At 58.9% G+C, this 25,322-nt stretch overlaps 3 protein-coding genes across 12 annotated transcripts; 2 read left to right on the top strand and 1 right to left on the bottom strand.

The window, feature by feature from the left end:
- Positions 1-582: 582 nt before the first annotated feature.
- On the bottom strand, positions 583-16,018 carry JAK3 (Janus kinase 3). Of its 6 annotated transcripts, XM_065658948.1 has the most exons (26): positions 9,370-9,531; positions 8,397-8,545; positions 8,163-8,195; positions 7,880-8,073; positions 7,643-7,766; positions 7,430-7,541; positions 6,863-7,008; positions 6,397-6,679; positions 6,202-6,324; positions 5,962-6,119; positions 5,678-5,789; positions 5,388-5,574; positions 4,926-5,047; positions 4,707-4,838; positions 4,542-4,626; positions 4,336-4,469; positions 3,473-3,611; positions 3,255-3,406; positions 2,482-2,632; positions 2,270-2,409; positions 1,859-2,048; positions 1,658-1,782; positions 1,375-1,547; positions 1,184-1,301; positions 1,002-1,112; positions 583-907 (listed from the first exon to the last, which is right to left on the bottom strand). In XM_065658948.1, the coding sequence occupies exons 1-26, from the start codon at positions 9,469-9,471 to the stop codon at positions 797-799; spliced, it is 3,606 nt and encodes a 1,201-aa protein (XP_065515020.1). In that variant the 5' UTR covers positions 9,472-9,531; the 3' UTR covers positions 583-796. The 6 variants fall into 6 exon arrangements, with proteins under 6 accessions (XP_065515020.1, XP_065515022.1, XP_065515019.1 ...); XM_065658950.1 differs by lacking the exon at positions 9,370-9,531 and adding an exon at positions 15,861-16,018 and having other exon boundaries at positions 1,375-1,583; positions 4,336-4,626; positions 8,163-8,200; XM_065658947.1 differs by having other exon boundaries at positions 4,336-4,626; positions 9,370-9,534.
- Positions 7,663-14,937, top strand: SLC5A5 (solute carrier family 5 member 5). Of its 5 annotated transcripts, none has more exons than XM_065658956.1 (14): positions 7,665-10,686; positions 10,771-10,836; positions 11,111-11,162; positions 11,260-11,327; positions 11,400-11,554; positions 11,638-11,778; positions 12,150-12,279; positions 12,399-12,487; positions 12,586-12,698; positions 13,102-13,172; positions 13,689-13,775; positions 13,897-14,102; positions 14,440-14,543; positions 14,614-14,937. In XM_065658956.1, exons 1-14 carry the CDS (start codon positions 10,192-10,194, stop codon positions 14,862-14,864), a joined length of 2,028 nt encoding a protein of 675 aa, XP_065515028.1. In that variant the 5' UTR covers positions 7,665-10,191; the 3' UTR covers positions 14,865-14,937. The 5 variants fall into 5 exon arrangements, with proteins under 5 accessions (XP_065515026.1, XP_065515027.1, XP_065515028.1 ...); XM_065658957.1 differs by having other exon boundaries at positions 7,667-10,686; positions 14,644-14,937; XM_065658958.1 differs by lacking the exon at positions 14,440-14,543 and having other exon boundaries at positions 14,644-14,937.
- On the top strand, positions 15,309-24,822 carry CCDC124 (coiled-coil domain containing 124). Its single transcript, XM_065658959.1, has 5 exons — positions 15,309-15,593; positions 16,336-16,507; positions 22,173-22,359; positions 22,693-22,807; positions 23,123-24,822. Exons 2-5 carry the CDS (start codon positions 16,349-16,351, stop codon positions 23,325-23,327), a joined length of 666 nt encoding a protein of 221 aa, XP_065515031.1. The 5' UTR covers positions 15,309-15,593; positions 16,336-16,348; the 3' UTR covers positions 23,328-24,822.
- Positions 24,823-25,322: the final 500 nt, after the last annotated feature.

Here is a 25,322-nt window from a genome sequence, read left to right as displayed (position 1 = left end):
TGGATGGATGGAGGGGTGAGTGGAGGGGTGGGTGGATGGAGTGATGGAGTGATGGAGTGATGGATGGATGGATGGATGGATGGATGGATGGATGGATGGACGGACTGTACCCAGCAGGAACCGAATCCCTACAGAACATCGCTGTGCCTCTGAGGCTCAGTGCTCCCAGCTCCAGGAGAGGTGCAGGGTGAGGATGGCCCCAAGCTGCCTCTGCAGCAAGGTACTGGTGGGCTCTTGGGAGTTTCTCCAGGGGACTCAAGCTCTTTGCAGTGCAGTAGGGTCCACCCCAGTGCTCCCACCACTGTTTGGTGCTGATGGGCTTTTGTTGGGGTCCCCATGTGCTGCCCAGGGGACCCCTGTCCTGAGGCTTCTTCTCTGAGGATCAGGGCTGCTCACAGCAAACCTGGGCACCCAGGACCACAAGGGAGGACCCCTCTCTTCACAGTGAGGCCAGTGTGATGCTGAGCTCCAGCTCCCATCCTGGGCACTGCCAAGTGCCACCGCCCTGCCCCTGGCCCCATTTCTGCCTGATTTCACCCCAAATCTTCCGTCCCATGGCCAGAGGAGCCCTGAAGAACTGGATGGAGAGCAAACAAACCAAACTTTACTAGAACCCCAAATCCCACCATGGTGGGGGCAGTGACAGGCAGAAGAGGAGGGAAAAGGGGGAACCAGAGTGGCACTACATGGGGATGGTGATGGGGAGCGTGTCCCTGTAGCTGGTAAAGCCAAATGAAGCATCCACGTGCTGTGTGCCTGGTGCTGGGGAGGGTAAGGGGAACTGGGGTCACTTCCCTCAGGCTTTGCTCCTTCCATCCCGCAGCACCTCAATCCTGGGGACCAGCTCTCCAAAGGTGGGTCTGGCACTGGGGGTGAAGGCCCAGCAGGCCAGCATCAGTGTGTAGACCTGGGGGGGGACACACAAGGGATGGTTCCATCAGGTGGGGCGCAGTGGTGCCCCCCCCACCCCGAGTCCCCATTAGCCCGGGCAGGGCTCTCACCTCCCCAGGACAGCCACATGGTGCTGGGAGGCGCCGGTTGTCCTTGAGGAGCTCCAGCAAGTGGCAGATGATCTGCGCCGTCTTCTCAGTGCCCATCATGCGGAGGAACTCCTGTGGGCAGCGGGATACCCATCAGCACAGGGCTTATACCAAAGGCAACACGTCCAGGGTCAGGCTCTCACCTCTGAGGGGCTCCTGTTCTTGTTGCTGTAGGTGAAGAGCTCATAGAGGAGGACCCCAAAGCTCCAGATGTCGGATGCTCGAGAGAAGACATTGTCCGACAGGGACTCAGGTGCGTACCTGCCGCAGGGAGGATGCTGAGCACTGGCTGCTGTGGGACCAGCACCACAGCGTCCCTCCAGCAGCATCTCACCAGAAGACAGGGCTCTGGCCGGGCTCCCGCACCACGTAATAGTCCTTGTCCTTCGGCAGCAGCTTGGCCAGCCCGAAGTCCCCGATCTTGACATGGGTCTCACTCTCCACAAGGATGTTCCTGCTGGCCAGGTCCCGGTGCACACAACGCTGCACGCCCAGGTACTCCATGCCCTGCCCAGGATGCAGCCACTCACAGCAACCCAGGGACTACAACCTCTTCATCCCCATCTGTCCCCACCCCACAGGGCAGAGCGGGACCTCTTTGGTCCCCATGGTCCCACCTTGCAGATCTGCCAGGCGTAGAGGAGCAGGGTCCTGTGGTCCAGGCGGGGCTGGTTCTTCTGCAGGTAGTCCCGCAGGCAGCCGTTGGGCAGGTATTCCATCACCAGCCGCAGCCTGCGGCATCCTGCACCCACATCCATCACACTCCAGCTGGGATGCAGGGTAAGCATCCCTGCCCACTCCCTGCCCTATGCTCTCACCCCGGCTGTAGCAGATGCCCCGGTACTGGACGATGAAGTCATGCTGCAGCGAGTGCAGAATCTGGATTTCCCTCTCAAAGTCCCTCAGCAACTTGGCCGAATCCTGCTGCAGCTTCTTCACAGCCACCAGCTCACCTGTGCTGTCGCCCAGCGGGTCATAGCGGCACAGCTCCACACTCCCAAAGTTACCCTGGTGAGGATGTGGGATGCTGGGGTGCCTTGGTGATGGGGGTCCCCATCATCTTTCCAGTGCCCTCCCATATCCCACACAGGGCACAAACTACTCAGCTTCACAGGGCAAAGCATCCCCCTATGGGCAGAGGATGTTTCATGCCCCACACACAGGTAAGGAAGTGGGGAGGGGGGTGTAACTCATGCCCTGATTTTGGGGCTCCTTCTGCCCCCACTCACCTTGCCCAGCAGTGAGATGTACTTGAGGTGCCGCTCCTCAAAGCATGTGGGGTCCTGGCACATGGTGAGGGGCTCACACCCCCAGAAGCTGTCCCGCAGCACCACATCAGCAGGGGACAGGTCCAAGAGCAGTTCATAGTCTGGGGGAGGCAGGTGTGAGGGCCCCAGGGGAGTTCAACTCCGTCCCCCCCATCCCCATGTCATGGGCTCACCGGAGGTGATGAGGCTGTTGAGGTCGCGGATGAGGGAGCGGAAGCAGGGCCGGCGCCAGGGCTCATAGTCCATGCACTGTGCGATGAGCATGGCCAGCTCAGTCCACTTGGGTGCAGGGAGCTGGAGGCTGTTCGCATAGAAATCCAGCTTCTGCAGGGGCGGGGAGATAAGGCTCAGGCTAGTTATGGGGTGCCCAGCCCTGTGACCCCCGCAAACAGCCCCTCACTGGGCTGTGCAAACCCCTCACTCTGCCCAGGAAGTAGATGGTCTTAAGGTCCTTTACAACCCAAAGCATTCCATGGCTCTGTGGTCACTCAAAGGGTGAGGGATGTTAGGCTGGGGCTTGGTTACTGCTGGTCCCTGCAGCACTGGACCCACAACCACCTCAACACACACTGAGGATGGGGAGAGCCCTGCCAGACGTGGGTGCCCATTGCCCCAGTGATGCCCCTTCTCTGGGGTGACCAGAGCCTCTTCCAGCAGAGAAATCCCAGGGTGGGACAGGCTCACAGGTGAGTGAGCAGAGCCCACGCGCAGCAGGATCAGGCAGGAGGGTTGGGATGCAGCAGGATGGAGCAGGAGGATGAGGCAGGAGAGTCAGGATGCAGTGGAATGGGGCAGGAGGGTTAAGATGCAGCAGGATGGGGTGCAGAAGTGTCAGGATGCTGTGGGATGGGGCAGGAGGGTTAGGATGCAGCAGGATGGAGTGGGAGGGTCAGAATGCAGTGGGATGGTGCAGAAGGGTTGGGATGGAGGGACAGGGCAGCCTCACCTTCTGGGGCTCCAGCAGGATCACGGGCATGTTCCCACCACTGAAGATCTCCCAGAGGGTCGCCCCGAAGCTCCACTTGTCCGCAGGCAGCGCCAGGCTCTTGGGGTCCCAGAGGCACTCGGGGGCCAGCCAGGGGATGCGCTCCACCAGCACTGCGAACAGGGGCCCTGCTCAGCACCCACCAGGGGAGGTCTGGCACCCCCAGCCACAGCACTTACTGTCCTTGGTCAGGATGGTGATGCTGACTCCAGGGTCATTGAGTTTGATGAAGGGGAGGCTGCCGCTGGCCATGTCGCCCTCCCGCGTCAGCAGCACCTTCTTAGCTGAGATGTTGCCATGCGTGATTTTCTTGTCCTCCTGTGGAGAGGAGAAGGATCAGGAGCATCAGTGCAGCCCCAGCCCATCTGGCAGCCCCATGCATGGGGCTGAGCTGGTCCAGCCAGGGTGACCCAATGGGGATGTGTGGGAACTGTGGGGACGTGGATGCACATGGGTGTGTAGGACCTATGGGACATGGTTGTATGGATGCTGAAGGATGGAGATGCACAGGAGCTATGGGACATGGATGCGCTGGAGCTGCAGGACATGGATGCGTGGCAGCTTTCGGACACAATGCGTGGGTGCTATGGGACATTGATGCATAGGAGCTGTGGGACATGGATGCATGGGCGCTGTGTGACACATATGCATGGATGCTGTGAGACATGGATGCATGGGTGCTGCAAGACACGGGTGCATGGGGCCTATGGGACATGGATGCATGGGTGTTGTAGGACGTGGATGCATGGGAGCTGTGGGATGCGGGTCCATGAGGGCTATGGGACATAGATACATGGGAGCCATGGGATAAGGACACAGGAGAGCCATGGGATAAGGACATGGGAAAGCCATGGGATAAGGACATGGGAGAGTCCTGGGGTGAGGACACGGGAGAGCCATGGGATAAGGACACGGGAAAGCCACTGGATAAGGATAAGGGAAAGCCATGGGATGAAGACACGGGAGAGCCATGGGATAAGGTCTTGGGAGAGCTCTGGGAAGCTGGCCCACAGGAGCTCCAGGACACATGGATGCAGCTCACCAGGTAGTTGAGGGCATAGGCCAGCTGCTTCGCCACCTGCAGCTTCCAGCTCGTTGTCACCTTGCCCTCACCTTGATTCTTCTTCAGGTAGAGATCCAGTGGTCCATACCTGATGTACTCCTGCACCATGATACCTGGGGGGGATAGAACAGGCATGTCCAGCACATTCATGTCCCATGGCTCCTGTGCATCACTGCAGCACTCACTGTCCTTCCCGAGGCTGACGCCGTGCAGCAGGACCAGATGTTTGTGGGAGAGCTGGCTCATGATGCTGGCGGCCTCCAGGAAGGACTGGATGGGGCAGAGACCGGCTCAGGGCGGGCCATGGGGACCCGTCGCAGTGCTGGGTGCTGGGGCTGCTGCTGCCTCACCTCAGAGCAGTTATGGTGGCTGCTGTCCATCACCTTGAGCACCACCGTGGTCTGGTAGCACCCATCCTCCCCTTGGTCCCGCTTGATGCCCTTGTAGATGTGGGTGAAGGAGCCCTGCCCCAGGCTCTCGCCCTGCAGGAGCGGGGGACTTTGGTGTAACGGAGGTCCCTGCCTGTGTGCTCCATCCCACCAGTGCCTCATGTCCCCCCTCCCCTGTACCCGCACGAGGCTCTGGGGGTCGATCTTGTGGAACATCATCTGGTTGAGGTTACGGTGGGGGGCGCAGGGGGAGCTGGGGGGGCGGGGGCAGCTGCTCCGCACGATCAGCAGGTTTGACTTGTCTGCGGGGAGAGGAACGGCTGTGACATACTGTGACCTCACACAGTCTGCCCTGTGATTTATTGCCCTGTCACAGCCCACTCCATGATGTCACACAGCTCATCTTCTGCCATCACACAGCCCTGCTCTATGACATTCTATGACATCATGCAGCCTGCCCTGTGATGTCATACAACCAGCTCTATGATGACACAGACTGCTCTGTGACACCATCCACCACCCCTCTGTGATGTCATTTGATGACATCATGTAGCCTGCTCTGTGACACTACAGTGGTGACACACAGGAACATGATGTCACACAACCCATGCAGTGACGTCACACTCCATCCCCCCCGGTCACCTCTGGGCTGGGGAGGGCAGCAGGCAGCCAGGTGCATGGGGGCACCCTCCGCCTGCAGCCCACAGCGCTCGTAGGTGCCCAGCAACTCCCGCAGGCTGCAGAACCGCCGTGGCACCCCCGAGAGCCCCCAGCTCCCATCCTTGTCCCTGTGAATCAGGCAGCGCTTGTAGTCCCGGCCAGAGTGGGTCTGCAGGGGGAGAGCCTGGCTCAGCAACACGAGGACCCCTGGCAGCCCCCCAGGTCCCACCGCAGCTGCCACAGGTCCCTGCTGGTGCTGGTGCCACTCTCACCTCGGTGCACACAGTCAGCAGGAGGCTGTCAAAGTCCTGCGGGCTGCGACGAAGCAGGAACAGCCCCGGGCGGCTCCCGGCCACCTTCAGCTTGTTCACAGCAAACTCGGAGCTGCAAAAGGACCCCCCCCATTTGTCACCCCTCTACCATGGCACTGCAGTGGGCCCAGCATCACCCGGAAGTGAGCAGGATGGGGACTGGTGCCTCCAACCCAAGTGATTTCTTCACCCTCCCTCCACCACCCATGGGTTAGGGTTAACAAAGGAGGGGTCCCGACACCCACCTGATGGGCCCATGGCACTGGTTCTCCAGGTCCTCCAGGAGCCGCGGGGGGGCCACCTCTTTGCAGAAGTAGTGGTGGGCGTCGGCCGTCAGGCGGTAGTAGCCGTCGATGAGGGCCACGAAGGAGCGTGCGTCCCGCAACGAAGGGAACTCCACCTCCTGCAGCAGGGCTGGGAGTCAGCCCCACACCACCCCTGGCCCCTGCCCCATGGGGATCCCCGAGACCCCACCCCCAGCTCACCAGCACCCGGTTGTCTGTCTTGGTGAGGGTGACAACGCGGTTCTCCACAGCGGCCCCGTCCCTGCTTGCCTGCTTGATGACGATGTCGGCGATGTCGGGGAAGTCACAGAAGTGCTGTCGGTTCTGAGGGACACAACCAGCACTGACTCCACATTTCCACCCTCATCCCACCACCCAGTGCAGTTCCACCCGCACCTCAGAGCTGCTGCAGCTCCAGGAGACGCCGTTTTCACCGGCCACATGGACGGTGATGTCCATGGCAGAGCCGGTAGCGCGCACAAGGAAGCTCTCCTCGGCCCAGCGCCGCTGCAGCCGCTCCAGGTCCAGCAGGTACTTGAGCTTCAGGCAGCACCCGTCAGGCTGGCAGCCCCCGAGCTTCTGCAGGGATTTGCTGAAGCGGTGCCGGATGCGCTTGCGGGTGAGGAAGCTGTGCTGTTGGATCTGGCACCGCAGTGGCGCCGGGATGCAGGACTTATAGCTGCAGGGATGGGGTAGTGAGGCAGTGGTGGGTTCTGGGCTGTCCCAATACGTGCTGCGCTGTCCCCACTGGTGCTGGGCTGTTCCCATGGGTTCCTGGCTGTCCCAGTGGGTTCCAGGCTGTCCCCATGAGTGCTGGGCTGTTGCCACAGGTTCTGAGCTTTCCCCACAGCCCCCAGCTCACCTGACATGGCTGAAGACCTTGCTAGGACTCTGGTGCTTCTCCTTTGCAATGCGCAGCATGTCCAGCACAGCCAGGCCCAGGCACTCCTCCTGCTGGGGCAGGCTCAGCGCCATGGCCATGCGGCCCCCGATAAAGTCACTGCGGGACTGGGGAGGGCAAGGAGCTGGAGGGGGTCCCCTGTGTCAGCCCCCTGCACCCTACATTTGATGTACCCCAGGCACATCACATCCTGCTCCAGGCTCTGATTTCCTCCTGCTGCCCAGGAGTTGGCTCTGTCCTGGGGCATGCCCCCCCAGGGGACACTGTGACCCCCATCGCAGCAACCTGGGGTGCCCCAGACCCAGTGTGGGATGCTCTAGCTGAGCTGAGTAGTAGGACCCACGTCCCACAGGCATTGTGGTGGGTGCTGGAGGAGAAGGAGGAAGAGGAGGAGGGTGGCATGGCTCTGGGCAGTAAAGGGCATTGCTGCATTGAGGTTAACACATATCACACCCCTGAGATGCCACATGGGACCTCACCTGTGGTCCCTGGTGTTGGGGACAGGGATGCCAGCCTGAAAGGGCTCACCTGGGCAAAAAGGTAATCAATGACGGGGTAGTCCAGGACGGGGCTGACCCGGTCGTTCAGCAGCTGGAAACGGTGGGACTGCCCCAACCCACACCAGCTGGGGAACAAGAACCTGATGGAGAGAGCAGAGGAGGCCTCACCGCCATATCTCCCACAGCATACAGCGTCTATGAGTCATCAGAGACTCCCCAGGGAGCCGTGCTGGGGCTGTACCTGATCCTGTATACCACGACCTGGCTGCAGGATTCATCGACAGTGAAGATGTGGTTGGGAGGGAACCAGCAGCTCAGGTCCTCAGTGGCCAGGGCGAAGAGTGGGTGGCACATCGGCAGCACACCTGGGGACGGAAATAGTGCCATGACCCCCCCAGGGGTCAGGCACGTCCGGTACCCACGGCATCAGGAGCAGATAGGCACAGCTGGTACCCACGGCACTGGGGCTGATGCTCACCGCAGGCTTTGGCAGCATGGACACAGAGCTCCTCGGCCGTGTACTCGCCGAAGGTGAAGGTGAGGACACCAGCAGCACCAGGGGGCACCCGGTGGTACAGGTACACTTGGAGGGTGCCAGTCTCAGTGGAGGAGAGGCTGCAGGAGCGCTCCCTGATCAGGGGGGTCTCCTCACCCAGTGGGGCCATGGTGGGGCTGCAAGGACAGGGGGAGCTCAGCTGTGACCCTCACCCCCTTCCCCATCAATTTCCCTTTGCAACTTCCCTGGAATCAAACCCAATCACCGTGCCTGCAGCACCTCCATTGCTGGGGTCAGCCTGTCCTGGTGAGGATGAAGGGGAAACTGAGGTACACAGCCTGTTCCACAGGCATGGAGATAAACCCACCCCCACCCCCATCTGCTGCCTTTGTCCCCATGCCCTGAATCGGTCTCAGGAGTGGGCAGAGAGGACTCAGCTTCATCTCTGTGCTCAGCCAGGCTGGATGGACCCATTAAGCCCCCCGGGCTGGTACGGTACCTGCTCCCGAGTGCTCTGGCCCTGAGGAACGGGTCCAATCCTGCTCTGTGCCGCTGGATCGGGGCTCCTCGGTTGGGGTTCTGGGGTCGGGGTTCCTGGATCGGGGTCCTGGTTGGGGCTCTGGGGCTGTGTAAGCAGCTGCTCAGAGCCTGTGAGGAAAGGAGAGTCAAAACTCCCCTTGGTGACTTCCTTCCTGCCCACAGCCTCCTCGCAGGCAGCTTCCTGGCAAGGGAGGGCAGTCTGGGGTGTGGGGCAGAAAGGAGCCACCCCAGGGTGCAGGGACCAGCTGGGAGGTGAAGGGGCAGGGAGTGGGGCACCCCACTTGGTGCTGGGCACCCCCCTGGGCACCCCACCAGGCACCTCAATGGACCCAGCTCCTTGATGGTTCTGCCACAGCATCCGGTGCTGTGGGTACCACAGGGGTGGGCAGTGCTCTGCCAGGGCCCCATCCTGTCCCACCCCACTGTGCAGGGTAAGGGGCTAGGTGCTTCCTGACACCCACTGTACCCCATTGCTGGGACCCTCCCTGCCCCACTCAGCCCCACTGAGATGGGTTCAACCCCTTTGCCCCTGTAGTGGCCCCGTCAGCCCATCCCCATGGTGCTGCCAGTGCTGTTGTGCCTTTTGGGTCACCATGGGGGTGGTGCATGCCTGGTCCCTGTGCCGTGCAGCATCACATGTACCCGCTGACGGATGTGGCCGGGCCCAGCAGCCACCACTCGTTTTTCCCTTTTCTGCTGCTCTAACCAGCTTTGGCAAGGAGGCAAAGCCAAGGGCCAGGAGGGAAGGGGGTCCCTGGGGACACAGCCTGGGGACAAGGCCACCAGCTGGGGTTAAACCCCGGGGACCAGGGACTCTGTCTCAGCGATGCCCTGTGGTGGCTCTGTCCCCACACTGGGGCTCATGCCGGGTCCCAGCCCCAGGCTTATCCCCAGGGCTCAGACCAAAGTGGGGAAATCCCTGTGGGACGAACCTGTCCAGGTGCCAGGCAGGACAAAGCAGCTTTTGTGCCAGGGAATGAGGAAGCCGGGCCGGCCTCACACCTGACGACACATATCCCGTCAACCGGGTCCATCCCTGTGCTCCCCCAGGCTCAGCGGCTGCGATACGGGGCTCCGGGGGTTAACCGGGGTGAGCGGGAGGGAAGGGGTTATGGAAGCGGCCCCCCGACGCTCCAAGGTTCCCTCCCCGACGGCCTGAACCTGCCCCCGGCGCCCGCCCATCGGCTGCAGGAGCCCGAGGCGCAACCGGCCCCTCGCCACTATCGCAGACACCGCAGCAGCGACCCACCAGGAGCCCCCCGGCAGCGCCCGCTCCCCCCCGGCTCCGCTGATCCGGGGCCCTGCTCGGCTCTGGGTAAAGGTTTAGTTTGGGTTTGTTTTGTCCTCTGGGGCTGGAGATAACCCTGCTGCGGCGGCTCTTCTGCTCCCTGCTTGTGCCTCTGTGTCCTTCGGCTGGGGGAACCATGGGGTCGGTGCCTGGAGTGCTCTGGAGCCGCTGGACCAGGCGCTGCTGTTCTCTTGTGCGTGCTCTGAACCGGGAGGTATCCAGGACAGTTCCTGTGCTGAGCTCGGGAATTTGGGCTCTGCAGCCAAACACCCACCCGGCTGCTCAGCACAAGCCTGACCTGTGACAGGGACAGGGTGGGGTGAGATGGGAAAAGGTGGCAGACATGCTTTTCACTCTGTGGTTGGTCCTTTCCGAATGTTGGTCAATAACTACATGGAGTTTTCTCCCCTTCCAGTTTCACCACCCTCGGATGCACCAGTGCTGCTGTGGCCTGGCCTAACTGTGCATGCTGTGTCCCTGTGCTGTCCCCCCGAGCCGCGTGTGCTGTGCCCTTGTGCTGTGTGTGCTGTGTGTGCCGTGTCCCTGTGCTGTGTCCCTGGCTGGGGTCTCTCCCCCTGCAGCCGCCACGCTGGCACCAGCAGGGAGCCTGGAGCTGTGGGTGCCGGGGCGTCTCACCTTCAGCCTCTGGGACTACGGGGTGTTCGCACTGATGCTGCTGGTGTCCACTGGGATCGGGCTGTTCCACGGCCTCGCCAGGGGGGGCCAGAAGACATCGGAGGATTTCTTCACGGGGGGCCGGCGCATGTCGGCGCTGCCCGTGGGGCTCTCACTCTCCGCCAGCTTCATGTCAGCCATCCAAGTGCTGGGGGTGCCGGCCGAGGCGCACCGCTACGGAGCCAAGTTCCTCTGGATGTGCCTAGGGCAGCTCCTCAACACACTGCTCACCACAAAGCTCTTCCTCCCCATCTTCTACCGCCTGGGGCTCACCAGCACCTATGAGGTGGGCACAGGCAAGGTGGAGGGGTACAGGGATGCACCCAGCCCCCGGGATGGACCCACCACTGTCCCTTCTCTTTGTCCCCAGTACTTGGAGCGGCGGTTCAGCAGGAGTGTGCGGCTCTGCGGGACCCTGCAGTACGTGATGGCCACGGTGCGTGTCCACAGCGCGTGTCCACGGTGCACGGGTGGGATGGTGACAGTGGGGCACGTGGTGGGGGCTCGAATCCGGCTGCGCTGGTGCTGCCCTGAGTCCCCCAGGAAGCCTTCACTTTCCCGAGGTCTTGTTTTCTGTGGCTCAAAGCAAATAGACCCCAGCAGGAGCCGTGCTTGGAATGAAAACCTCAGTGTTTTCCCAGCACTGCCATGCTCTGTCCCCATCCCCATGGTGCCAGTGGGATGTGACGCTGACCCTCCTCTTCCCACAGATACTGTACACAGGGATCGTCATCTATGCCCCAGCCCTGATCCTTAACCAAGGTGTGATCCCCTTCGTGTCCCCATCCCTGCACTGGGGACATCTTAGCCCTGTCTTTGTACCCTGGGGCTCTACTCAGCACCTTCTCTTTTCCTCCAGTGACTGGCCTGGACATCTGGGCATCCCTGCTCTCCACCGGAGTCATCTGCACCTTCTACACCACCATAGTGAGAGAGGGAGTGGAGGGTCCTGGGGGAGCCTCAGTTCCCTGGTGCTCACTAGGGCTCTGTCTTGTGCAGGGTGGGATGAAGGCTGTCATCTGGACAGACGTCTTCCAGGTCTTCGTGATGCTCTCCGGCTTCCTCGCCATCATCATCCGGGGGGCGCTGCTGGTGGGGGGCCCCACCATGGTGCTGGCCATTGCTGCCAATGGCTCCAGGATGAATCTGGCCGAGTGAGTCCCCCCAGCCAGTGGGGTGCCAGGGTGTGTGAGGGGGCCAGTGCCAGCCCTAGCTCACCCCAAATCCCGGTGCCCAGCTTCAACCCGGACCCACGGAGCCGGTACACGGTGTGGACCTTTCTGGTGGGAGGCACGCTGGTCTGGCTCTCCATGTACGGAGTCAACCAGGCCCAAGTCCAACGCTACGTGGCCTGCAGGACCGAGAGGGAGGCCAGGATGTGAGTCCATGGGGATGCAGGGATGGGCTGGATCCCACTCTGCATGGGATAGTGCATGGGGGCAAGCGGCTGCTCTGGGTGGGGGTGAAGGCTGCAATGGCTGCAATGGCCGCATCCAGCCTGTCCGCTCAGGGAGCCCAGTGCCTGAATCCCTGTATGGCCCCTGCAGCCCTGCATGGACCCTGCATGAACCTTGTACTCTTGTGTAGACCTGACAACCCTACATAGACCTTGCATAGACCCTGCACCCCTGCGTTGCCCTTGTATGACTGCATGGCCAGTGCACCCCTGCCTGGCCCGTGCACCCCTGGATGGACCCCACATGCTGCAGGTCTCCTCTCAGTGAGGTTTCTCCCTCCCCGTGCTCGCAGGGCGCTGCTGGTCAATCAAGTGGGGCTCTTCTGCATCGTCTCCAGCGCAGTGGCCTGTGGCCTTGTGATGTTTGCGCTCTACAAGGACTGCGATCCCCTCCTCGCTGGCTACATCTCGGCCCCTGACCAGGTACCAGCTCTGCCCTCTTGAGCTGCACATGGAGGGCAGCACGGTGGAAGGGTGAAAGGGATGGATCCAGGGACTGGGTGAAAGGGACTGCCCCCTCAATGCAACCTCTCCCCTCATAGTACATGCCCTACATGGTGCTTGACATCTTCAAGACATCCCCAGGGGTGCCAGGGCTGTTCCTGGCCTGTGCCTACAGCGGGACTCTGAGGTGAGGATGGGGCACCCGTCCCCCCAAGGGGACCCCAAAGCTGCCTGTGGGAAGGGGCTCCCGCTGGCTACTGGGGCTGAGCACTGCCTGCACCACAGCACGGCCTCCACCAGCATCAATGCCATGGCCGCTGTCACCGTTGAGGACCTCATCAAGCCCAGGCTTCCCACACTGACACAGCGGCAGCTGACCCTTATCTCCAAGGGGCTGTGTGAGTGGTGCTGAGCTGTGCCACCCCTGTCTTGTGCTGCACCGCACTGCTTTGTGCCATACCATGGTGTACATCATGGTGCCATGCTACCTCACCCCATGCCATGCCATGCTGTGCTGTCCTGAGCTGTGCTGTGCCATGTCATTCTGCACTGTGTCATGCCATGCCATGCTACCCCTGTCCTGTACTGCACCACACTGGTTTGTGCTATGCCATGGTGCCACACCATGGTGCCATGCTGTGCAATGCCATGCTGTGCCATGCCATGGTGCCAAGCTATGCAATGCCATGCTGTGCCATTCCATACCATGTCATGCTGTGCAATGCCATGCCGTTCTGTGCCATGCAATGTCATGCCATGCTGTGCGTGCCAGTGGTGCTGAGCCCCCCCCTCTCCCCACAGCGCTCATCTACGGCACCTCGTGCATCACGGTGGCTGCTCTGGCCTCGTTGCTGGGGGGGGGTGTGCTCCAGGTGAGTCCCGCAGAGCAAAACCACATCCAGCCAAGACCCCCCTGCCTTGGCCACGCATCACCGGCTGCCTGAGGGCCCTGGAGCTGGCCGGGGCCTGGGGCACAGCCAAGCGCCTCCTCCTCCTCCTTGTCCTCCTCCTCATCATTTTCCTTCTTCTCTTTTTCTTCCTCTTCCTCCTCCTCCTTCTCACCCTCCTCTTCTCATTCTCCTTCTCCTCTTCCTCCTTTTGCTCCTCTTTCTTCTCCTTCTCTTCCTTTTCCTTTCTCCTTCTCCTCCTCTTCTTTCTCCTCTTCCTCCTTTTCCTCCTCTTTGTCCTCCTTCTGTGTGATGTCACCGCTTTGTTCCCTGTGACATCAAACCGCTTTTTTGATGTCACACTCCTCCTTCTCCTTCTCTTCCTTTTCCTCTTCCTCTTTCTCCTTCTCTACTTCATCGTCATCATCCTCCTACTCCTCCTCCTCCCCCTTACTACCCTCCAGCCGGGGCAGTGGGGCCTTGCTCTCACCCCCCTTCCAGGGCTCCTTCACCGTCATGGGGGTGATCAGCGGACCGCTGCTGGGTGCCTTCATCCTAGGCATGTTCCTGCCCATGTGCTCTACAGCAGTGAGTCTTGCTGGGGGGTGGGGGTGGGGTGGGTGTTGGGCGGGGTTTTCCAAGGGTCCTGCTGCCACCCCCACCCCCCCCCCCCCCCCCCGAGCCGTGCAGACCCCACTGCTCTGTGCAGGGCGTGCTGGGGGGCCTGGCCATTGGCCTGGCCCTCTCCTTGTGGGTGGCCGTGGGGGGCACCCTGTACCCCCCCAGCGCTGCGACCATGGGGGTGCTGCCGGCCTCTGGAGCCCTCTGCCCCCTCTACAACCACACCGCTGGTGCCAACCGCACCTTGCTGCTGGGACCGCTGCTCCCCCCCGAGGAACCCACGGCGCCAGCACGGTGAGGGAGGGGCTCGGGGGGGGTGCTTCCTGTGATGTCACTTTGTGCCCTGTTCCTTGCGACATCACCATGCTTTTCCTCCTCACTGTGACGTCACACCTCTATGTTCACTGTGACTTCACACCACTTTACATGCTCACTGTGATGTCACACTGCTCTCGTTGTGACATCACATTCCTGTCCCTGTTCACGGTGGCATCACACCGTGTTGTTCCTTGTAACGTCACGCGGCTGTCGCTGTTCATTGTGATGTCACACCATGTTGTTCCTTATGACGTCACATTCCTGTCCCTGTTCTCTGTGATGTCACATGGCTGCCTCTGCTGTCCCCTCACAGCCCAGCCATAGTGGGTGACTTCTACGCCATTTCCTACCTGTACTACGGGGCGCTGGGGACCCTCACCACAGTGGTGGCAGGGGTCCTGCTCAGCTCCGTGTCAGGTGAGGCTGGGGGCCAGGCAGGGACATCACCCAGCATCGCGGGGGGGTCAACGTGTCCTCTCCCCCACAGCCTCTCGCTATGGCACCTCCTTTCCGGCAGGGCCAAGCAAGCAGACGCAGCTGCCCCCAGGCGTGCTGTGGTGGGACATCACCAAGCAGACGACCTCAGTGGCCCCCACGGGCGACAAGACCGCCGGGGAAGAGCCCCTGGGCAAGGCTGAAGCCCCCCAGGTGCCACTGGAGGGGGGTGGCAGCACCCCCTGGGGCCCTCCCAAGCCCAGCACTGCCACTGACCTCCTCCTGCAGGAGACCCACGTGTAGGGTGTGGGCCGGGCGGGAAGGAGGGGGTAGGATGACACAGGTTGGAGTGTCCAATAAAGGAAGAGATGTTTCAGGAGGAGCCTGTCCTTGGGGGCCTGCAGGAGACCAGAGAGCAGCCGCTGCCTCTATGGGGATAGGGGGACAATGCGAGCAGTGGGGGGCAATAAGGGTAATAGGAAGTAATGGGGGACAATGGAAGCAAAGGGTGTTGGTGTGCGACAATGGGGGCAGTGGGGGACAGCGGGCACACTAAGAAGCAACGACGTGCAATGGGGGACAGGCCCTGCTCTGCTAAGCCACGCCCCACGCTGATAGCAATTGGCCAAGCCCCGCCAAGCCCCGCCCATCGTGCGACAAGCCCCGTCCCGCCCTGCCCCACCCACCGCCGCCGCAAGAGCCGCTCGGAGGGCGGCGCCATCTTTGTGCCGGGCAAGGCCCCCGGCGGCCGGCGGCCGGGCTCTGCCCCCGTTTTCACGCCGCAGTGCGGGCGCTGCCGCTCAGTCCGTGCCGCCAGTGTCCTGCTGCCCCCGGGCCTTGCCCCCCCGGCGTCGCCTGGAACGGACGGCGCCCTCAGCAAAGATGGCGGCGGCGGTGGGATGTGTCCCCCCCCCCCCACTCTCCCCAACGAGCCGCTCGTCCCGCCCCGCCCTTCCCCTCCCGCGGGAGCGACGGCGACAGCGCGCGGCGGTGACGCGACACACGCGCGACGGCCGCAGCGGCGAGGCCAAGGTAGGAGGGGTCCCGGGCGGCGGGGCTAGGCCTCGGGGCCGGTGTGGGGGGGCTGGGCAGGGCCGGGGAAGGACGCGGCTCTGGGGAGGCGGGGGAGGGTTTCCGTGTCCCGAACAAAGGCAGCCGAGGAGGCGGTGGGCAGTGGGCAGGGCCGGTGGGTGCTGCGGCCCGTGTCCGTCAGGAAGGGCCAGAGCAGGAGTGGGTGGGAGAAGGGATTTGGTCCAGGCTGGGCTCTTGAAAGCTTGAGGCTAGAGCTGCTAGCCTTACCTAGAGCCCTCCTCTGGGGCTTCTTGTTTGGCAGGTCGGATTTTGCCGTTGAAAGTGAAGATTTAAGATCCAGAGCTCAGTGTCTGCGTGGGTAGCGTGCTGGGAAGGGCCTTTCTTGGTGTCTGGTTGATTGTGAGGCTCCTGTTGGGCTCTTCCTCCCTGGATGACCCAAGGGAGGTGACTGTGAAACAGGGCTGTGTGTGCAGTCAGGCAGAGGGTGTGACACAGAGTCTCTGCTGTTTGTCATGGTGCAGCACAATCAATAGGCAGGAGGGGCTGTCCCCTGCTAAGGATGTGGGATGGAGTGAGCAGGATTCCTCCTGGGTGAGCTGGGAGGTTGCCCAGGATCTCCAAATAGTGTGAGGCAATAAGGGGGTTTTCCTGGTGACCTGCAGCAGTTCCTGCTTCCCAGGGTGACAATGAACCTGAGATCCTCTTTAGGGCAAGGATCTGAGCCCTTTGCTCTCCTCTGCAGATCACCTTGAGTGATGCCCAAGAAGTTCCAAGGGGAAAACACCAAGTCGGCTGCTGCCCGCGCGAGGAAGGCTGAGGCAAAGGCAGCAGCCGATGCCAAACGGCAGCAGGAGCTGGAAGATGCCTACTGGAAGGATGAAGACAAACACGTGATGAGGAAGGAACAGAGGAAGGTGAATGGCTGGGCAGGGAGAAGGGGAGCTCCAGGCTTGCTTAGGAGGGGCTGCTTCTCCTCTGCTGTCCCCACATATTGTCCTCAGCTTAGTTTTGGGTAGAAGAGCTGGAACTAGTGGCTCCTCTGGGAGCTAAAACAAGCCAAGTGTGGGAGTAAGTGTAAGCTCTGCTGTGTAATTCCAAAATGTGATGGATCTTAGAGCTTCCCAAGGGAGGCAGGAAAAGCTTTCTTGTTGGAATGACTTAAAATTGAACTCAGGAAAAGATCAGGAACTCTGCTGGAGGCTTGATTCTTGACCAGGCAGTTCTTTAGCTTGGTTTTCTTTTCCTTTCTTAACTAGTCTTTGACTCTTCTGGAAGGAAGAAGAAATCAGCAGAGTTAAAGGTTCCAAAGCTTTTTGTTCTCGTCCCTCACTTGGTGTTACATCAGGACACATCTCACTTAAAGGGTTCTTTCCAGTTTGCTCTTACCAGCTTGCTCCCCCTGTTAGCCTCCATGTTCAATGACAGAACACTTCCATGTTCTTTCCTGGCTTCTTTGGGGTTTAATGTTTTCCTGCATCAGTGTTAGATAAAACTGCCTTCTGATTGGGTAGAAACAGCTGTTGTGATGACTTTGCTGCCTCTTTTGAAGTGATTCCTTTCCCCTTATGCAGACAGGGCTTCTACTGACCTCATAAATGGGGTTTTGGGGGTTACTGGGTTTGCGCTGCTCTGAACTGCAGCGGTGTCAGTACAAACACACTGGCTGGGCAGCAGGAGGTCAGCGTGTCCCTGTGACCCCGTGAGTTCACCCCTAATGTGTGTCTTGGCATTCAGAGTCCTGTGTGCTGTTCCCCATCCCAATCCTGGAATGCTGCCTAATTACTTCCTGGAACAAGGACTTCTGATTGCTCTCCTTAAGACTTGGCCAGCAGTGACTGGGCTTCCAAAGCAGTCTCCTGCAGGGCAGGAGTGTGCAGGCTGGAGAGGGGGCCTGTGTCAGGACCTGGAATTGCTGATTGGAAAACCAGGCTCCATCCCAGAGCCCCAGACTGGGCTTTAGAGAAGCCGGTGAGGCAGTCTGCAGTCAAGACATCATCTATTCCTCTCCCTGCATCAGCCGAGCCATGGTCTCTTATGTCCAAATTTCACCTGAGCACTCATTTAGTGTGTTGGCTTCCCACAAATCCCTCACAGCAGTGGAATTCTCTGCTTGCATACAGGAAGTTCTCCTTCCAGAAAGGCTCTGTGTCTATTGCAGCTGCACAGGAGCTCTTCCTGCCTAAGCTGGGCCTTTGTGTGGCTGAGCAAGCAGCCAACACACAAATGATATGTGTCTTCCTCAGCTGCTTCTCCAGTGCCATCCAACTGGAATATCTCCATGGAGAATGGAAGAAGCTGTCTGTGCGCCATTGCATGGATGGGATGTGGATTGTAAATGACTTTCCATCCCCATCCTAGAGAGGGTAGAAACCAAACTGTTCACAGGAGTCAGGCTTCCCTGGAGGAGTAACTGCTTTGCAGGTGGTGCTGGCTTGGGAATAGTGCTGCTGGCCATATGCTGCAGCAGGGCCTCAGCTACCGCCCCCGGGGAAGGGATGGTGCTGTGTGGAGGAGGATGCTCCCAGCAGCTCTTCCCACCTCTTCCAGCTCTTCCGCCGCACTCCGGGCGATGGCAGTAACACTGCACCCCCAAGATTCCTGCACTGCCAAAGGGCAGGAGGGGCTGGAAGCCATCGGGATGTGCTGAGGCCAAACCCTGGATTTGGGGTCTCTTTAAATGCCACCACCCCGCTGCTCTGAGAGCAGCCTCTGAAGCTGAGCCCTGCTACCAGGGGACGATGCTCATTTGCTGGCTCTGTGATGCATAAAGGAACATCTGAGCTCTGCAATGTGTGATTCCTCCTCTGGCACCTTCCCTGCAGAGCTCCAGCTGGAAAGCACAGGATCTGCATCGTCCTTGCTGGAATTTGAACCTGGGTAACTGCTTTTCTTTCAGCACTTGGGTGTTTTCATCCTTTGTGGCCCTTCCCACTCCTCCTGTGACGGGTCAGATCCTCCAGCTCAGCACCATGTTCCTCAGCAGCCTGATCCCAGCAGGGTTTTCTCTGTGCAGAGAGACACCTAAAGTGTGTCTGGTGGTGGAACAACCACAGGTTCGTGTGTGTGTGTCCTGGGGAAGCTGCTTGGAAGGGTGACAAATCATTACATCTGCTGGACCAGTCAGACCTTCTCTCTGTGACCTTGGGGACACATGGGAAGATCTCACTGGCTGGGATACAGCCAGATTTCCAGTCTCCTTCCCAAACTCAGTGAGAATGGCGAAAGGAGAATGTGGGGGTGATACAGGAGCAAGAAGACCTTGTGTGTGCAGGATCTGGGGAAAGATTCCAGTTAAGTGTAAGTAAGTAGTACTGGAAGGGTGCAGATGGTGCAGGAGGGAGCAGTGACTCCCTTGGCGTGTGGTTTCTGCCCTCCTCATTCCCTGTAGCTGTGCACAGAGGCTGTGGGGCTGCAGCTCTCAGTGGTGGCGCAGGTGGGTGAGTGGTGATTTTCTCTTCCCCCTCCTCTCCTGTGATTCAGTGTGGAATTACTCAGCTGTGAGCAGCAGCTCTTGTTCACATCAAATGCAAAACAGGGCAAGTGACTGTTCTCCCCTCTTTGGAGGATGTCTGTGTGGTACCAGGTACCCGATACTGAACTTTGATGGCTCAAATGAGTAACTTGGGGCAGAGATGTAGTGGGGAGACAGCTGATGACACCAGGCAGAGTTCACACCCCAGAGCTAACTTCCTCAGGCTTCAGTATCCCTTGGATGCTTGCTGTGGGCAGTGGAAGGAGTGTGTTTGATCTCATCTCAAAGCTCTGGAGTGCCTCAGAGAGCATGGTGAGTGCTTGGCCATGCTCCAGGTCGGTTATGCCCCACTCACTTTGTGTCTGAATAGTCTCTGTTCATTGCTTTTCCCTTCTGCCCTATAAGGAGTAGAGTGCTTTCCAGCCTTCCTCAAGGCTCTCACATTAATGAGCAGAGCTCCTGCTTCAGTTGACCACTTGCTTTCAAAGCCAGGTGTGTGGGATCTTGTTTTCTTTCTGCCTAGCTAAAGCTCTTCTGAGTTGCCTTGTCAGTTCTCTGCAAGGCTGGAAACTCCTATTTCAACACATAAATCCTGGGGAGCAGAAGTGTCCAGCTAAAGGAATCTCCCCCTTTGCTGCTGTAAGTGCAGCAATGTTGAGGCAGAAGATCATTCATACCCTTTCCAGTTTTCTTGCAGGTATGTTCCACTTGGACAAATCCAAACCTCTCTTCCATCAGGACTTTAGAGCTGATGCATAAAGCATTAGTTTGGTTTGGCCCAACCTGAGAAGTCTCTTCAAAGCTGACAGCTTCAGGCCCCTGGGGCTTTGGGCCTGGGGAGCAGGAGGCTCAGAGCTGCTGCTTTGAAGCCCTGCAGATGGTGCAGAGCAGACCTGGATGTGAGAGGCCACAGGGGAAACCTGAGTGTGTAGATTTTACAGTCTTGTGACACCTGAGAATTGGTGCCAACTTACTGCCTGCAAATAGCAACTAGGGTGTAAATGCCAGAGAGCAGAGAATAGCTCACCCTGGAGGAGAGCAGTCACCGGGGGTCCCCCACAGCCCACAGGGCAGGAGGAAGCCTCCATGCCCTACATGTTCCTCTTTCCCCTTGGCCAAGTGGCTCTGTCCTCTTTGGAAATGGCAGCAGAGCGTTACCCTGGAATCTCTGCTCTGTCAGATGTGTCTCAGCAGGAGCTGTATGATGCTGAGCTGGCTGCAGTGGAGGACAGGTCCCTTTGTGTAATAAATGGGTAAAAGAATCTTTTCTAACTATAAATAGCAGTCCTGTTCTGAACTGGCTTGCTCGCTTCCCTTAGGTCCTTAGTACTCGTGTATCCACTCCTTATGTGGCTCCTGAATTATTCAAGACCACAACCACACCTGCAGCCTTGCTGTGCTCACCCTGCCAGCAGCTTCTCTGCTTTACATTGTTCATCACCTCAGAGTTGGGACATTTGCACCAGTCTGTGTTCCAGGCATGATACCAGTACCTGGAGTACACAGTGCTGCTTCTCTTGCATGTGCTTTACATCTAATTAAATGGCTTATTCCACCTGACTGCTGGACCTTCAGTGAGTTCTGGGTGCCTCCTTCTGTTTTGGCACCTTAAACTCTCCAGTTTGAGGAGCTTTTCTGCATCTTCCTAAAAAGAGGCCACCAGATGCTGGTGGCCAAGCTGGAAATCCCGTCTGGAGCTGAAGCTGTGCTGAGTGAGGTGGCAAAGCACCCTGGTGGCTCTTGCTCAGGCATACCCCTGTGTATCCATTTTAAAGGCTGCCTTCCCCTTCCTCGTGTGACACTCTGCCTGTTCCAGGAGTAGCCAAAATCCCTCCTGATCTGGAAGCCTGAGGATATTTGTTTACTCGGCCTTTGCTAGAAGAGGGAGAGGCCCCACAGGAGAGCATTGGGCAGGGAAAGCTGGAGCTGGTGGCTTAAAGAAGTGAGTTTGCACTTGGAAATAACACCCCACTGCTGTGGCTCAAGGCACTGAGCACTAAATGACCAAGACTTTGAAGACTGCCACTTGCAATGAAGGCTCCATCCCTCCAAAGGCTGTTTTCCCATCCTCCTCCCAATGTTGCTGTGTGAGCTTTTCCTTCCTTTCCTGTTGAAAGGCCTGGTCCTTGATGCAAACAGCAGCAGCCTGAGGGATTGATTTAATTCAGCAATTGTAGGCTTTGATTCTGTTTTTTTATGAGGTTTGCTTTAAACTCTTGAGCTGTGGAGCAGCTTAGGGGGGTCTTTTGTTTCATAGCATCTCAAAGCCCAGCCTTGCTCATGTGTCTCAAGTGGGCCATACCCCAACATGCATAATTCTGCTCCTGCTTCTTGGACATGGATGGTAGCAGGTTGTATTACTGCTGGGCTGGGTTTGCTGCCTTTGAGTAAACCCATTCCATTAATGCTTCATCAGTTCCTTGAGCCATCCCAGTGAATAATGGATGAGAGCCAGAATTAAGTGTCCGTGTAACTAACTGAGGTAGGAAATGCTCTGAAGCCTGTGACACTGCACTTGTTTTCCTTTCTGCAGGGTAGAGAAGGAAGAAAACTCAAAGCCAAAGTGCTGAAAGCCCTTAAGGGCTTGTTGCATGGTCTTGTCAACCTCTTCCCTGGGCCTTGGAGGGCAAAGTGGCTCTTAACCTCCTTGTGGAGCACTTGAAAATCCCCACAGGAGATGCACTGCTTGTTGGGTTTGGTCTCCCTGCTTGCCCTGAGCCAGACCTGAGGGTGAATTCAGCCTCTTGACTGGCTTTTCTCAAACAACTGCTGAACTTTCAACCTCTGACCACTTCTTAAAATGGAGAACTTAATGTGATTGTCATCAGGGTTGTGTTTCACAGTCCTGCCATCCCAAGGAGCCTGTCCATGTGTGGGTGCAGACAGGGCAGGGAATGATTATTCGAAAGGGCCCGGCTATCACTGTCTCACTGGGGGGAGCCAGCCAACACCCCCTGTGACAGGAGGAGGTCAGTGCTGCATTAGCTACATAAGTGAGGTGCCTGTTCCTGCTGTAGCAGGATACCCTTCTCCTGTAAGGGCTAGTTGGATCTCTCGAGCCTGTGGACGTGTAAGGGTGGAGGTGAGCTGGTCTTTTCTCCCTTAAGGAAGAGCGTGAGAAGCGGCGCCTGGAGCAGCTGGAGCGCAAGAAGGAGCTTCAGCGCCTGCTGGAGGAGGAAGACTCAAAGCTGAAGGGGAAGTCACCCAAGCAGGTCACTCCAGGCAAAGTCACCAGGGCCCAGATCGAGGAGACAATCAGGAAAGACCAGCAGCAGAAGGAGAATGCAGAGACAGGTTTGGTGTTACCACAGAAAGGCCCTGACGGCCACAGGGGGCTGGGAGTGGGAAGGGGGCTCTTCCTTCCGAACTCGCCCTTGATGGTGGACGAGGTGTTTGGAAAGCAAGAGCTGCCTGTAGCCGTTCTGTGCTGCATGCTTTGCTGGGTCTAACATTCAGATGGGGGGAAGATGAAACCTCCTGTCACCTTGAGGTGGAGGAACACAGCTATAGAGGACTGAGACTGAGCTCTGCCTGGGTTTCCTCAGGGTGCTTTGGAAAACCTTACGAGGGTGTTGCACAGGCTGGATTTGACATTCACAGCTCTCCTTTCCCCCCCTTACTGTGCAGTGGAGAAGGAGAAGACTCACTTGGAGGTCCCCTTGGAAGAGAATGTCAACAGAAGGGTACTGGAGGAAGGATCAGTGGAGGCCAGAACGATTGAAGATGCCATTGCTGTTCTCAGGTACTTGGCTGTATCGCAGCAGTGCTCTCCTTTGAAGGTGTTGCTTCCCTTCAGAGAAATCCTTACAGATCCTCCCCCAGAACTGGCTCCTCTTTATGCTCTGATTGTCAGTTCCTATCTCAACAACAAGAACAGGACCTGTCCCTTGGCCTGTTGTTCTTTGGAGAGTATTTGAAGTGGTGGGAGGAGTATCACAGGGCTTCCTGCTTTATCACCCGAGTTACTCTGTAGGCACTTGGTTGTGCTGACAGGGGTTTAGTGGTGCTGCTAGAGGTGGCTCTGACGTGTGGCTCCCTCTGAATTCCCTCCTGGCAGCGTTGCCAATGACCTGGATCGGCACCCGGAGCGCCGGATGAAGGCTGCGTTCACCGCCTTCGAGGAGCTCAACCTGCCGCGCCTGAAGCAGGAGAACCCCAACATGCGCCTGTCCCAGCTCAAGCAGCTCCTCAAGAAGGAGTGGATGAAGTCTCCAGAAAACCCCATGAACCAGCGGCACAAGGCTTACAACAGCCAAAAGTAGAACTAGAGCTGAGCAATCACACACACAACCCCCCCGGACAGTGGGCTGGAGCCCCCAGGGCTCTGCTCCCCGGAGAACAGGAGACACGAGGAACCTCCTCTCCTTTTGTTTCCCTTTCCCTACCCCCAATTTCTGTCTGTTCTTGGATTTAAGATAAGCACGAGGCCACAGCTCAGGACCCTGCGTGGTCCTGTCCTCCTGGGTGTGCTGGTGCAGCACGACCAGGACACACCACTACCACCTTCCTGTCCCCCAAGCCACTTGTCTTACAACAAAAACAAGCTACTAACTCGCTTCCAGCCCTTCAGTGCTCCCAGGGTGCAGCCTCAGTGCTGCTGCCTGCCAAGGTGGGGACCACCCAGCAACCACTTCCAGGCTGGACCTCATTCAGACTGCATCACCCCAACTCTGCCATGGCTGCGCCGCATCCTCATCCTCTGCAGGGTGAGTATTTCTTGCAAGCACCATGAGGAAGTCACCTGCCCACTGTTGCTTGTGTCATCTTGGGTGCTGGGATGTTCCCACATTGATTCCAGACTGGGATTGCTGTTGGCATTGCCTGCTGCCAGCCACCTCTGGGTATCGGCTGGAATTAGATGGGGAGGAGGAACCACAATGGGAGCAGAAGCTCCGTCAGCAAAGAGTTACGGGGAAAGAGAGAAAATAACCTTCCATCTTCGAGGAGGAAGAGGAGAAATCTCCCAGCACAGCGCAATCCCTGGGGGACACTGGTGTCACACTCCTCTCTGTCACCTCCCTGGTGGCCTTGCCCAGAGCCTCGCACGTTGCTGCTGGGACAGGAGCTCCTGGAGGGGCTGTGACCCTGCACAACAAATGAGCTGCCTCCAGGAGGGAAGCTGCTGCTTCTCCCATCACTGCTTCCCCTGACTGCTCCCAGGCTCGGGCAGGAGCCTGTGGAAGGATATTGGGAATGTTGGCTCAGCCACTGCTGCACCAAGGGCATGAACCTGCCTGTGCCAGTGCTCCAGAAGAAACAGGTGAGCCCCTCTCCATGACCAAGCACTGGGATTTCCTCTCTTCCCTTCTCACATCTCTTCTGGGCTCCTTTGGGAATGAAACTCCTTCCTATGACCTAAACCTGTGCCTGCTGCTGTTGGTGCTTTACCTGTGTAGATCAGCAGGGAATGACAACCCCAGGGCTGGCTCAGCATCCCGCTAGCATTCCTTCCCATGGTGTGGCACCACCAGGGCTCATCCCAGGCAGTGAGTGGCCCCTATTCCTGCACAGGATTGCTCCTGAGAGATGCTGGAGCCTTGGAGGCAGCAGCAGCATTTGCACTTTGGTGGGTTGAGGAGCAGCAGCAGTGGCTGTTTTGGGGCTCTCTTGCACCCTGCTGAGGGGACAGCTAGGCCAGGGTGTATGTTTCACCCCCAGGTAAAGGCAGGGAGGAAGGTGCCCAGTGCCCCTTCCCCCAACCCCTGTTCTGTGAGGAGTTTGTTGTGTTTGAACCCCATTAAAAACAATAAACCCCAACCCTCTGAACTTGTTGAAGAAAAGCGGGGGGAGGGGGGAGTCTTCCCCTAAATGGTGGCTGAAAATCCTCCTGGAGTTAATTCCTGCCTGGATTAGGAATTTGGGGTGGGGGAACCCCTTTGTGTCCCCCCACCTTCCCGCAGCAGGGGGTGTGTGTGACTCAGCTGTAGTAGTGAAGGTAGAAACCCCCCCCCCAGCCCCTCCATGGTGAACCAAGGACACACAAGTGTTTCTCCTGCCCCCGCCCCCAGGCTGCAGTGTTCCCCCTGATGGGGGCGGGGGGGTGTCCAGGGATCCCCCCTCCCTGCCCTCACCTGTTACCCCCATGGTGCAGAGGCCTTCAGCTTCTGCGCAGCTCTGGCTTTGTGCAGCAGAGCCCACCCTCCTCCCCCTCCTCCTCCCTGGCACTGCGGCAGTGCTGTGCTGCTCCCCCGGGGGGGCTGCGGCACAGAGGGCCCCCCCCATTGCCTTGGGGTGCTGGAGGCTGAGCCCCCATAGCA

The sequence above is a fragment of the Lathamus discolor genome, chromosome 21, assembly GCF_037157495.1.
Source record: "Lathamus discolor isolate bLatDis1 chromosome 21, bLatDis1.hap1, whole genome shotgun sequence".
Taxonomy (NCBI): Eukaryota; Metazoa; Chordata; class Aves; order Psittaciformes; family Psittacidae; genus Lathamus; species Lathamus discolor.
The sequence above is the reverse complement of the archived record's forward strand: the minus strand, read 5'-3'. Positions and strand labels throughout refer to the sequence as shown.

Excerpts from the sequence above, each read along its gene's own strand:
- JAK3 (XM_065658947.1), bottom strand. The coding sequence starts at position 9,471 with ATGGACCCGGTTGACGGGATATGTGTCGTCAGGTGTGAGGCCGGCCCG. Across the intron at positions 3,612-4,335 it reads CCTATGCCCTCAACTACCTG|GAGGACAAGAAAATCACGCA; the intron begins GTGAGCTGCATC and ends TCCTCTCCACAG. Across the intron at positions 1,548-1,657 it reads ACGCCTGGCAGATCTGCAAG|GGCATGGAGTACCTGGGCGT; the intron begins GTGGGACCATGG and ends CATCCTGGGCAG.
- SLC5A5 (XM_065658954.1), top strand. The coding sequence starts at position 10,192 with ATGCTGTGTCCCTGTGCTGTCCCCCCGAGCCGCGTGTGCTGTGCCCTT. Across the intron at positions 10,837-11,110 it reads TGCAGTACGTGATGGCCACG|ATACTGTACACAGGGATCGT; the intron begins GTGCGTGTCCAC and ends CTCTTCCCACAG. Across the intron at positions 13,776-13,896 it reads TGCCCATGTGCTCTACAGCA|GGCGTGCTGGGGGGCCTGGC; the intron begins GTGAGTCTTGCT and ends TGCTCTGTGCAG.
- CCDC124 (XM_065658959.1), top strand. The coding sequence starts at position 16,349 with ATGCCCAAGAAGTTCCAAGGGGAAAACACCAAGTCGGCTGCTGCCCGC. Across the intron at positions 16,508-22,172 it reads TGAGGAAGGAACAGAGGAAG|GAAGAGCGTGAGAAGCGGCG; the intron begins GTGAATGGCTGG and ends TTCTCCCTTAAG. Across the intron at positions 22,808-23,122 it reads GATGCCATTGCTGTTCTCAG|CGTTGCCAATGACCTGGATC; the intron begins GTACTTGGCTGT and ends CCCTCCTGGCAG.